Source organism: Scyliorhinus torazame, chromosome 17 (genome assembly GCF_047496885.1).
Source record: "Scyliorhinus torazame isolate Kashiwa2021f chromosome 17, sScyTor2.1, whole genome shotgun sequence".
Classification (NCBI taxonomy): domain Eukaryota; kingdom Metazoa; phylum Chordata; class Chondrichthyes; order Carcharhiniformes; family Scyliorhinidae; genus Scyliorhinus; species Scyliorhinus torazame.
In genome coordinates, this window is record NC_092723.1 from 62,756,111 (window position 1) to 62,769,359 (window position 13,249).

At 43.4% G+C, this 13,249-nt stretch overlaps 1 protein-coding gene across 1 annotated transcript in view; it reads left to right on the forward strand.

Annotated features, from left to right (window-relative positions):
* The first annotated feature begins 4,893 nt into the window (after window positions 1–4,893).
* The window catches only part of LOC140393907 (bcl-2 homologous antagonist/killer-like), a 51,378-nt gene continuing 43,022 nt past the window's right edge, over window positions 4,894–13,249 (forward strand). Inside the window, exons 1-2 of the mRNA XM_072480526.1 lie at window positions 4,894–5,121; window positions 10,878–11,007. Of these exons, the coding sequence (XP_072336627.1) occupies window positions 10,914–11,007 (94 nt within the window). The 5' untranslated portion in view covers window positions 4,894–5,121; window positions 10,878–10,913. The remainder of the gene's footprint in view (window positions 5,122–10,877; window positions 11,008–13,249) is intronic.

The following is a 13,249-nucleotide window of genomic DNA, read 5'->3' on the forward strand; positions in this document are numbered from 1 at the left end:
TACAATTACCGTACATGTGAAAATTGCTCCAAGCTATGCTATAGTAAAATATTATGGATTATGCCGCTGATGTCATTTGGCAGCAGGCTCTCTTGTTTTTAATGTTACTGTCTTGTGACTTAAATGAGCTAAGGGTTTGTAACATGTACCTTTGCCTTTGCGCTATCTGTATCTTAACTGCACGAAACTATCACTGGTGCAGTGCCAAATCAGCAGTTGTGCTGTCAAAATGTGCAGCCTAGAGTTGGCAGGGTGATTCAAGTTGAGTCTGCCCTGTATCTCCTGGTGTACCTGGACTTAATAGCACCTTCTGACATCTTGGAGTTGTACCGCAAGTTCATTTTTAAAACTTAGTGAAAGCATTATAATCTGCAAGAGTTAATGAGAAATGACCACAGTGGCATTTCCAGTAACAAGTGTAACTGATGCAGAAATAGAAATGAAAAATGTTTTGCAAAAATATCATTATCATAATTTTTTTTATTGTAAAGAAAGTATTATGAACTAGCTGATGTTGGAAAATTGAAGCAGGAGTAGGCCATTCAACCCTCAAACTCTTTCAATCATTCTATTGTATCATGACAGATGTGTACCTTAACTCCATTTACCCATCTATTCTCCATATCCAGTGCAGACACAATGGACCGAATAGCCCCCTTCTGTATATTTCTACAACTCTATGGTCTCTTAATTTTTTAAAATAAATATAAAGTACCCAATTCATTTTTTCCAATTAAGGATCAATTTAGCATGGCCAATCCACCTGGCCTGCACAGCTTTGGGTTGTGGGGGCGAAACCCACGCAAACACGGGGAGAATGTGCAAACTCCACATGGACAGTGACCCAGAGCCAGGATCGAACCTGGGACCTCGGTGCCGTGAGGCAGCAGGGCTAACCCATTGCGCCACCGTGCTGCCCTCTATCCTCTTATAGAAAACAAAAGCTATCAATCTCAGCCACAACAATATCAATTGCCCCAGTAAATTCAGCCTTTTGAGGGGAAGAATTCCTGATTTTCTTTGTCCTTTTTGAGAAAGTGCTTCCTGACTTCATTCCTGATTGTGTCCTCTTGCTTCCCCACCAGAGGAAGGAGAGAGGAAGTAAGTTTCCTGTACCTACCCCACTGAGTCATTTTATCATTTTAAAAACATTGATTAGATCTATGTCAAATTTGTGAGCTTCATGGAATACAAGCCATGTTTATTTAAACTGACTTTGTAATTTAACCCTTTGATCCTCTTGAAAATGAGACTTACTCCGTCATTAATAGTTTAATTGTCTGGACTTGTAGGCCAGAATCATTCTCGAGCCTAATTACAAAGAATTAAGGGGCATTGCGTTTGCTATTTTCCAGTCTGCAGGAACCTCTCCAGAATCTATTGAATGATAACCACCAGTGCATCCATTACCTTTATAGCCACCTCCTTGAACACTTTGGGATGCAGCTCATCAGGTCCAAGGGTTTTATCAACCTTTAATGCAATTAATTTTTCGAGCACTACTCCTTTGTTAATACTAATTTCTTTCAGTTCCTTATTTTCACAAGCACCTTGGTTCCCTAGTATTTTGGGCAGATATTCGGTATCTTCCTCTGAAGACAGACGAAAAGTAACTGTTTTGTATTTCCACCGTTTCCCTATTTCCACTATAAATTCTCCTCTGCCTGTAGTGGATCCACATTTGTCCTTGCTAATCTTTTTCTTTTTTTACATACTTAAAGAAGCTTTTACAGTCTGGCTTTGTTTCTCACTAGCTTGCATTCATATTCTCTTTTCCCTTCCTTTACTAGTTCCTTGGTGGCCCTTTGCTGGATTCTAAATTGCTCCCAATCCTCAGGATTGCCACTTTATCCGACAACGTTTTCAGTCACTTTCTTTGATCTAATGCAACCTTTAACCGCTTTTGTTAGCCATAATAATATTATGGTCATTGTTTCTTGAAGGTTTCTTTACAGCGAGGTTATTAATTAACTTTTTCTCATTACATACCGCTCAATCTAAAATAACCTAATCCCTTGTTGGTTCTACTACAAGCTACCCCAGAACCAATCTCGTACCCAGTCTAAGAATGCATCCTGCACAACATTCATGCTAATTAGGTTTACCCAGTCCATAAGTGAATTTAACTCGTCTATTATTGCTGTATTTCCCATATAATGAAGAAGAGTCATACAGACTCAAAACATTAATTCTGTTTCTCTCACCACAGATGCTGCCAGACCCATTGCGTTTTCCCAGCATTTTCTATTTTTATTTCCGATTTCCAGCATTCGCTTTCATGTTACTGTCTCTCCCATAATAATAATCTTTATTAGTGTCACAAGTAGGCTTACATTAACACTGCAATGAAGTTACTTTGAAAATACCTTAGCCGCCACACTGCAGCACCTGTTCAGGTACACTGAGGGAGAATTCAGAATGTCCAATTCACCTAACAAGCACATCTTTTGGGACTTGTGGGAGGAAACCGGAGCACCCGAGGAAACCCACAGAGACACTGGGAGAACGTTCAGACTCCGCAAAGACAGTGAACCAAACCGGAAATCGAACCCGGGTCCCTGGCACTATGGAGCAACAGTGCTAATCACTATGCTACCGTGCCGCCCATATGGGCGCCGGATGTTACACGTAATTCTAATTACTGGATGTTACATGCAACTCTAATTTCCTAATTTCTACTGTGTCCAACATCTGTTTCATTTTCTTACAATGTTTTATATTTGGTGAGTTTGTCAGATGTGGCAGCAAACAAATGCAACAATACTAGGGGCTTAATGACAGGAGCTTCGACGAGGTGCGAAGAGCTCCTGAACTGTCAATGTGCTATATGGTTTACCTTTGTAATTGCCTATGGTAATAGAGAAGCTTTGTCATTTGTTCAGTGTAGTGAATGAGGTTACAGGTGTTGATTGGATTGGGGACCAGTTCAGCTCAGTTGGCTGGACAGCTGGTTTATGTAGCAGAGTGAAGCCAGCAGTATGGATTCACTTCTTGTACTGGCTGAGGTTATTCATGACGGCCCGCCTTCTAAATCTTGCCCCTCACCTGAAGTGTGGTGATCCTCAGGTCAAATCATCATCAGTCAGCTCTCCTCCTCAAAGGGAAAACAGCCTGTGGTCATCTGGACTTACTTTACTATTGACTCTGACGAGTATAATGGGGAGGCAGTGGCGTAGTGGTATTGTTGCTGGACTAGTTAACCAGGTAATTACTTTGTTTGTTTGGCCTTTGTTCCGCGCTGTATCCAATCAATATTTGTCGATGTACTATTTGGCAATGTAATGTCATGATGCGCAATCAATTACTCTCAAGACGAAGTGATTCATAACTGAAGGCTTTAATCTGCTAGAACTCTTCCCCAGCAGCTTCGATACAGAAAGTGAAGGCTGCTGGGATGGCATCGGTTTTTATACTCCGCCTCTCTGGGCGGAGCTACGTACATCAGCCAATGGTAGACTCCTGGGTCTAACCAATGGTCATCCACCTCTCAGGTACCGCAATACCTGGTATGACCACATTCACCCCCTGTTGAAAAAGAGCCCGGCGGGGTGATGGCCAGCGTTAATAGTCGCCTTTCGCATGGTATGACCAGGTATGGAGGTACCGTGATGTCGAGGGTAATAACAAAGTGTTCATAGTGCAGCAATCAGTCAATCGGGTGGCCTGGTCGTCCTTCTGGAGCGTCTGGGCTTCGGCGGTGATTCTGATGGGGGTCCCGGCGGTTGCGACTCCGGGAGCATGATGTCGTCCTCCCAGGCAGCTTCATCACCCCTAGGCGCCGCTGTTGGGGCAAAAGGTGGACAGGGGGGGAAAGCGCCTGTCGGGGGCGTCGGTGTGTGTCCGGGCCTAGGCAGGGGCGGCGAGAGTACTGACCCTCCAGTTAGGTGCTGTGGGGATGGTGGGGGCAATGGTTCGGGTGTGCGTGGGGTTCCGGCAGGCGCCAGGTCCCGAAGGGAGACCGTGTGTTGGCGGCCATCCGGGAACGCTACGTAGGCGTACTGGGGATTGGCGTGCAGCAGGTGGACCCTTTCGACCAACGGGTCCGACTTGTGCGCCCTCACATGTTTCCGAAGCAGATTAAATTGATGCGCAATCAATTAACCTCAAGACGAAGTGATTCAGAACTGAAGGCTTTAATCGGCTAGAACTCTTCCCCAGCAGCTTCAATACAGAAAATTAAGGCTGTTGGGACGGCATCGGTTCTTATACTCCGCCTCTCAGGGCGGAGCTACGTACATCAGCCAATGGTAGACTCCTGGGTCTAACCAATGGTCATCCACCTCTCAGGTACCGCAATACCTGGTATTACCACATGTCAATTATTCTTTTGGTCCACTGTGTACGGTCCCTTGGTTGCAGAAAAACTCAGGCAGAGTAGATAGGTTCTTGATTAATAAGGGAATCAGGAGTTATGGGGAGAAGGTAGGAGAATGGGGATATTAGCCATGATTGTATAGTGGACACTCGATAGTCCAAATGGCCTAATTCTGCTCCTATGTCTTATGGTTCAATGTTTATGTTGGCTGAACACTTGAGTAGTAAGCACAAATATGCGATAAACCAGGGATCATTGTTTGCATCAGCATTTGGGGTATTTTATCACTCAATTGAACACGTTGGAGGTGATTCAAACCGAGATTGCATGTTATCAAAATGTTCCTGCAGCCTTTGGTTTGGTAACGTGATGAGTGCGTTGCATCATGAGGTGCGTTATTGATCCCAGGCTTTAACCAGCCAAGAGAAGGAGCCCCGTCCGTCCCCAATGCACAGTCTGAGCTTTGTTTTGTTCTGCTTTCTCCTCGGAGCCAATGGGAATTGGGTTGAGGGCGGAGCTCTCAGCCCGACCAATCCCAGACGCCGATGCTCAGCTGGTGCCGGTCTGGCCGCTGGCCAATGGGCACCTTTGATAGTGTTGGCGGCTGCCGAGCCGAACCTGGTTGCCGGAACGGAAAAGCGGGAGCCACCCTGGGTTCGTGCCGCCTCGGCTCCGGGTTTGGCCGGGGGAAGAAGAAGTCGGTGGAGAAGTTGCTTTGGTTCTTCCGATTGCAGACAGCTGGGCGAAAGAGGCGGCTGAAGCTGAGCGGCATCCGGGGTGACCGGCCGGCCGGCTGATTGGGGCAGGTACAACTTCTCCAGTAAACTTATTTCAGGGGGAACCAGTGATTGAACCGTCTTTCCGGCATTGGCTTGATAAAATTGTGCATGTAGGGCTGTGAGTAGTAAGTAGTCTCTTGACTAGCTGGTGCTTGCACCATGGAATATATTTTATCAGCAACATTCTTATCCAGGAAGGTTGATGAAACTTTGCAGCTCAAGGAACTGGGAGATTTTCTTTTCGCCCGCAGTGATTGTATTTCTATTTGTATAGTTAGACTTTTCAGTTGATTTGTATTGGTACTTGATATGGGTTTCCTCCGCAGTCTCCCCCCCCCCCCCCCCCCCCCCAGGGATTTTCACAGGAGGTGCCTGATGAGTCACGTTAATTTAAAGAAAAATTGAATAGGTTTTAATAAAATGAATCCTTACGGGATTATAGGGCATGGGGGGAATTAGGATTTGTGGAAGATTATTAATTGTTAATATGTTTGTTACTTGTGAGGGGTGGGCAGTGCAATGCTTGGATGTCGAGCCGGATTTGCACTGAATACCATTTTCAACACAACCCAAATTTCCTATCTCATTAAATTTGAGGATGTGCCCTGGACCAGTGTATACCTAATGTTGCATGTAGGCCTGACCAGACAGTAGTGGATTCACTTCCTTGAAAGGCATTGGTGAACCAGTGAGTTTTTCCTAGAATACCACAGCTTTTGTGGTAACTTTTGTGATGCCAGCCTGATGTTGCGGCCAACATTTCCTCTGACCAAAACCTCTGCAAACCTCAGGCTGGACATCACATGGTCTATCAGAGCAAATAGCGCATGATTCCAGCAGGCTGGGGGCATTTAAAACCTGCAGAACATATCCAATCTGGAAGAAGAGTTGGAATCACTGGTTGGTATTATCATGTCCCTTTATGCTTTCTGTAAATAGTTTTTGCCTCTAAATAAACTGTTGCTGTTATCCGCTGATGGTTGTCTGGAGTTCCTGTTATCACATTGGCGATGAGGTAGAAGGAACCGATTGCGGAACAGGCTTTCTAGTCCCAGTTCCGAGTTGTTTTCAGTGCCAGGTGGAAGGAGCATCTGCATGACACTTTTTCGTAAACTTGAACTTATCAATGCAGATGAGGAGGATCGGGTGCAATATGTGGGGCGTATGCGTAGCTTTTTCAGAGAAAACTGCATTGAGAGGGATGAAAGGCAAATAATTATTTTGCTCACGGTCTGTGGCACTCAGACCTACAATGTAATAAGAAACCTAACATACCCTGAGGCCCCTGATTCCAAATAATTTAATGATCTTGTGGAATTAGTTCAAAGTCACTATCAGCCAAAACCCTCTAACATCCTGTAGGGGTATAAGTTCAATTTAATCGGGAGGGCCACGAGTGAATCCGTTGCGATATTTATGGCTGGCTTGAGAAAGTTGGCAGAATATTGTGATTTCAGGACATCCCTGAATATGTTACATTACAGGCTAGTGTGTGGGGTGAATAACATGGCTATTAAGAAGGAGTTGCTGGCGGAACCAGAGTTGAACCTAAGGGCGATAGAGATAGTTTTATCCATGAAGGTGGCTGAGAAAGGTGGCATGAATTGCAAAACGTGCCTGGGAGTGAAGTCCACCAGTTGGAGCAAGGGCCACAAATAGCAGCACCAGGAACCAAGCTCACTGCGCAGATAGGGGAAGATTCGCCCACGCGGAGAGAACTGGGGCAGGAACCGCTGCCTTGATTGAGTGGCAAGTTTGAACAAGTATTTTTGTTGCGGGGTAAGTGCCCCCAGACAGCTGCAGGTTCTGAGATGCTGAGTGTTTTCAATGCGGTGAACGAGGTCACTTGAGGCATGGATGCAGAGACGAGCAGAGCCATCCCGGCCCAGGAATAGAGAAAAAAAACTGGCAACTGTTCACAATAGGGAGGAATACCAGTCAACTGAGTGGAACGTGTTAAAATTGAATTGCATTGACGTGGACAGAGTGACTCCCAAATCTGTAGTACTACTTATCAATGGACGCCTTTCACAGATGGAAGTAGACCGTTGGGGGGAACAAGTTTATCATTACTTGAAAGACTGGGTCCAACCGTTGAGGTTGAAGAACACTGGCCTTGTTAGCCACTTATACAGGGGAGGTGCTAAAAATCAAGGGGACCATGGTTCCAGTAACATATGGGCAGCAGTCAGCCTGCATCCCACTTATTGTCAAAAGTGAACAGTGCTCGAGCTTAATGGGGCATGACTGGTTCCAACATAAAATTGAATTAGGTGGAAATATTCAAATTGGGCGAGGGGGACCTGTATGAAGTTATCCAAAAGTATTCTTGGGTCTTCTGGGATAAACTGGGGAAGATAAAGTGGTTCCAAGCGAAAATATATGCAGACCCTGAGGCCACACCAAGATTTTATACGGCCAAACTAGTCCCTTTATTGGGTGAGGGTGCACATCGACCTTGTGGGGCCTTTCATGGGGTCCATGTTCCTTTTGTTGAAAGACGCTCACTCGAACTGGATGGATTTGTACCAGACGAAGTCCACTACATCTTTCGCGACCCTCAAGCGGTTAAGTCAGTGGTCATGGCGTACCCGAGGTCTTCATTTCGGACAATGTTACCACGTTTACTAGTACGGAATTCCAGCAGTTTGTCTTTCAGTGGGATCCGGCATATGAAATCGGCAAATTGGTTGAAAGCTAGGAAGGGATTTCATCATTCAGTTTTCATGTTGCAGTTGATGTTTGCAGTCAACCAGGAAGTGCCATTGAGAAGTGGGCTGTCATCGATTTGTACGGTGTGGAGTGTGTTCTAGTAGAGGCTATGGGATTTAAGGCGAGTGCATGGGTTTTGTTTTGAGGTCCTGTGCCACTGGGAATACTTCACTAGCTGTCAGCTGGTAGTGTTCTTTGAGGAAGATTTTTTTTCACTCTGGACATCTAGAGGTTCAATGAGCCCAAGCACAGGAGGCCGCTTAAACTTGTAGGTCTCTATTCCCGAAATAATCCTCATGAGTTCCCAGAGGTGGATAAGTTCCTGAGCCAGGTTGTGCAGCAGTACTCTGCTGGATAGATCAAGGTGGGTGCAGCAGTGCAATATGTTGGTTGTACTGCCCAGTTGGTACCTGCTAATTTCCGTATGAAATTCATCTTGACCTCGTCTTAGTGCTATGGAGGTGTTGCTGGAATGTTCGTGTGCAGTAGAGTGATGCCCAAATATTTTGGCACGAGGTTGTTGGTGTGGGCTCGGCCATAGAACTGGGCATGAGGTCTTTCCTTAGTCTTCATGTTGTTCAGGTGGAAGGCTGAAGTGGCAGTCTTGGCAGCATTTAGTCAGTTTTTCATATTCTGAATTAAGCTTCCAATGAACATAGATCTTTATTGAATGTTTTCTTAATGTCCTGAACTAATTTAGCTTGGAAAACCAGGGCCAAGTAATCAACACGCGTGAAGAGCCTATAATGACTTTGAGAGATAGAGGTTACTGGTATTGTTGAAGAGGTTTGGTGTCAGGACTGATCCAGTCTGTGGGCAGCTGATTTGACCTCCCAAGGTGAGTGTCGAACTGAGGATTGCCGATCAGGGAGTTGATTTGTTGTAGTATTTTCATACAGGTGATTTTCAAGAGTTTCAGCAGCATGCCTATGTGTCACATTGTGTTATAGGCACATGATAAGGCTTTCTAGAGACTGGCCTTCAAATATGAGAGGTCAGTGTCACAACCTGTTTGGAACAGTTGCAGTTGGTTTGGAAATCTGCCTCTTGGTGGTGGCCTCGCTGCTTCTGAAGTGGGACTCTATTTCCTTGTGTAAATTTCAAAATGGTGTTTGGGATATTTTCATAATCCTAGTAATTATAGGAGTTAGTCAACCATGGAAATATCACAGCTGATGATGAACTGCTACATAGACAACAGGAGCAGAAAACCTGGAAGATTGTTTCCCATCCCATGACACTCCGATTGGTTGTGGTAAGAAAGAGTCACAGAACTTGCATTTATACTGTCTCTTTCAAGGCCTCCAGACATTTGAAAACTTATTTAAATTCTAAAGTGGTTGTGCAGCCTGTTGTTCGGAAATGCTACAGTTGATTTGTACACAGCAAGCTTCTGCAAACAGCAGTGTGATAGTGAGCAGATAATGTATGTGTTTTTTTAAAAGCGATTTTGGTTGACATGTCAACATGGACACTGGGGAGAACTCTCATCAGCTTCTTCAAAATTCAGCCATGGGATCTTTGACATCCACCTGAGAGGTTTGGTAATTTAATATTTTGTCCAAAATGTTCCTCTGACCGTTGGAGCATCAGCACGGATTTTGTGCTCCAGTTTCTGGCGTGGAAAGAACTGACTTTAAACTGACCCCAAACTTGAGCCCTGTTCCTATGCAGATTTTTGATAGACAGTGGAGTTGAGGGTTACGGGAGGTAGACTGCAAAGTCGAGTCAAGACGTAACCAGATCCGACATGATCATATTGAATGGCGGAGCAGGCTTGAAGGACCGAATGGTCTACTCCTATGTTTCAATAAAGATGCAAGTAGCAACTTCTGAAGATTCCAAGTAAACCATTCGTCTCTCTTTTTGACTGCAGTTCATAGAATCTCTATAGTGCAGAAGGAGGCCGTTTGGCCCATTGAGTCTGCACCAATCCTCTGAAAGAGCATCCTAACTAGGAATGGGCCCAATCCCCACCCTATCACTGTAATCCCACCTAACTGTTGGACACATTATGAGCAATTTAGCATGACCAATTCGCCTAACCTGCACATCTTTGGGCGGTGGGAGGAAACCGGATCACCTGTAGGAAACGCACGCAGACACGGGAAGAACGTGCAAACTCTATACAGATAGTCTCCTAAGGTCAGAATTTAACCCAAGTCCCGTCTCTGTGAAGCAGCACTGTGCTACCGTGCTGCCCCAATTGTTGGCGGAAGAGGGTAAAAAGATCCCCATTATTTTCAAGACTTGCACAAAAGGAGTGTGAGGAAGTATTGGTTGATGCTTCAAATAACTTGCAAGCCATCATTTTGAGGCAGTTACAAGCTGCTGATGACCGCCAAACCAAAAGAATCTCGCTGAGCACCATCTGAATTCAGAAGCTGTTGCAATTCCTAATTCCCTTCAACCACATTGTTTCCATGGCTGTTTTATTCTGAATGATGATGTTGCTATGTTTGTTGTTGTGATGAGGTTTAATGAGTTGAATAACCTATCTTGGCTCTTGCTTGTTCTTATTACCAGTTACTAAGTTTGAGAGACACAGCATTAGTTAAGACGAGCCTTGCCTGACCTGGCAAGGGAAACCAGTGATGCAGAATAATGGTAAACAATAGAGTTACTATATATTTGTGTAGGATTCAAATGGATGCAAAACCAGTTTGCTGTTGAGACTAAAGAAATAGCATACCGCTATTAATTATGCATGTGTTATTAAATTACTGTTGTGCTTTTTTGTGTTACCCATAATTTTAGCTCATTTTTGAAAGGTCATGGAATATCAATGCCTGATAAATGCACGATGCGATACTTTGTTCACATAATTGCCCCTTGTGCAAGTTCAGTGAATATGTGGGAGCAGTGAAAAACGGTTGACATAAGCTGATGGGTTTTTATTTTTTAAATTTGTCAATCTTTTAAATATCACCGCCTCCCTGATGCTGCTCACGTGCCTGTAAACACATTTCTTTCAGTATTATGGACATTGCTATTAGGTGGAATATCCCGTGTTAAGGTTATTTTAAATTGTATTTTTGCTTTATAATTTTGCTTGCAACTCGTTTTTATAGATTGACTGCAGTCATTTGGGCCAACTGGGCTGCACCATGGCTTCAGGTGGTGGTGATGAAAACCCTTTTAGGACAAATCCAGCTAAAGCGCATAAGAATCATTGTAGGCGGCCATCAACACCAGTCACAGGTGAGTGCTAACCTTTTCATAACTAAAAAGATAGTGAATCATTTGATTTACCTGATTAATTTGTTAGGGGAGGAGTCTGAAAAACCCAATTGCCTGTTGACTTCCTTGTGAAAATAGAGGAACACAAACTGGTGACATGCTTCATAAAAGTTCACATGGTAAGCAAAATACATTGTGTAATTTGGATTTTAGTTGGACCCCAAAGCTCCAAATTATGTCTACTTAAGTCTCTGGTCTCTTTATTTTTCCAATGCCCTAAAATATACTTCATAATTTTTCTAATGTATCATGTGTGCTTTGGTGCTGAAGATCTATGGTGGGTTTGTATTCTGTTCATATGTCATCGCACAGATCATTTTTGATTTGCAATCCTTGCAGTAAGCATAAGTGAGCATTTAGTTGCAAGGTGATCACAACAGAATCTGCTCTTTTTCTCACCAGATAGCTTACCATTTGTTGTCTGGTGCAATGCATGAAGGATGGTCACTTCAAAGTACCAATTGGTATGAAACCTTGCAACAAAACAAGTTGAAATGTTCATAGGAGGGAGAACAGAAGAAAACTTGTATCCTCAAAAGAGGAATAATATTTGGTGGGGCAGGGACTACCTTTATTTTACATAATAATAGATATAATTGTTAAAAGATCCAAACTGTTACTAGTTCTGTAAGTGCACAGTTTGTAATGGCTTTAATTACCTAGGGTCTCACAATTGAGATGGGCTTGCTCTGAAATTCCTAGTATTCGAGAACAAACCCTATTTAATGTGCCAACTTAAAAAATAAAAATGCCAGTTAATTAAAACTCCAGACAAATTGGTTTTTAATTCCAACTGATACGTGAGCATGCTTGCAGTTGTGGTTTTTGTCACACTTTCACAGGCTAGGGGTGTGCTTAGTGACTCCTTCAATACTTTTAACTGAGTTAATTCAGTTAACGTTGGTCAGCTGGATTTGCAATAGGTCCCTTTTGAGATCCATAATTATCTTTCGTCCAATTTGATAGTTCAGCATGCTTCCAATCAGGAAGCTTGCTTTTGTAAGCTTTTTACAAATCACCTCCCACAAACATACACCTGTTAATAGTACGAAGTCTTACAACACCAGGTTAAAGTCCAACAGGTTTGTTTCGATGTCACTAACTTTCGGAGCACTGCTCCTTCCTCGGGTGAATGAAGAGGTCTGTTCCAGAAACACATCTATCGACAAATTCAAAGATGCCAAACAATGCTAGGAATGCGAGCATTAGCAGGTGATTAAATCTTTACAGATCCAGAGATTGGGTAACCCCAGGTTAAAGAGGTGTGAATTGTCTCAAGCCAGGACAGTTGGTAGGATTTCGCAGGCCAGATGGTGGGGGATGAATGTAATGTGACATGAATCCCAGGTCCCGGTTGAGGCCGCACTCATGTGTGCGGAACTTGGCGGATCTTCAGCACCTGTTAATAATGTACAAGAACCATGATGTATTCTGCGATTGTTTACAGGAGGTCAATACCTGGTCAATTAAATGTTCTGTTGCCTTTTAAGCATTGAAAGTATGCAGCAGATCCAGGGTAACGTGCTCTATACTGCAATGGTCTTTCTTTGTTCACTCCTTATGATTTATCTCTGCTTTTTGTCTGGTTCGGCAAAATAGGGAATCAATATGGTTAAAGATTTTCATCCTGGGTCTTCTATATAGTTCTAATGCATTTAATTCTTTTGTTTGCCATGTTGGAGCAGTGGAGTTTAGGAAAAAACTCAACCAACTTCACATTAACTTCCTGTTTATGCCTACTTGGAACATGACTCATCAGTAATGTACCTATGCCACGTAATTTAAATGTCTGTGTTGTGCTAGAATGCTCTGTCATGTGAATGTGATATAGTGCATAGGAATTTTTTTGCCAACTTTTGTCCCATTTCCGTGTATGCTGCACATGTTTCTGTACTCGCTTAACTGGCTGGCATTACGGATAAGCTTCAACAGTGAATACTTATGAGCTATTCAACTTCAAGGTTCACAACGGATAAGCCTAGTTCTAATTTTCACCTGATATCAGAAAGAATAGGATAAATCTGGAAATTTAAATGAGTTAGTTTTACTTCATTTGTAGAGTCCATAATGCAGTTGGAAAGCCATGAGTTAATCGCAGACATTCAGCATTGAGTTGTAAAAGTCATTGCTTGACTAATTGATTTGTTCTTTGGAAAATTAGTGTGTAGATGTTGTTTATTTAGATTTTCAAGAGGTGTTTGCT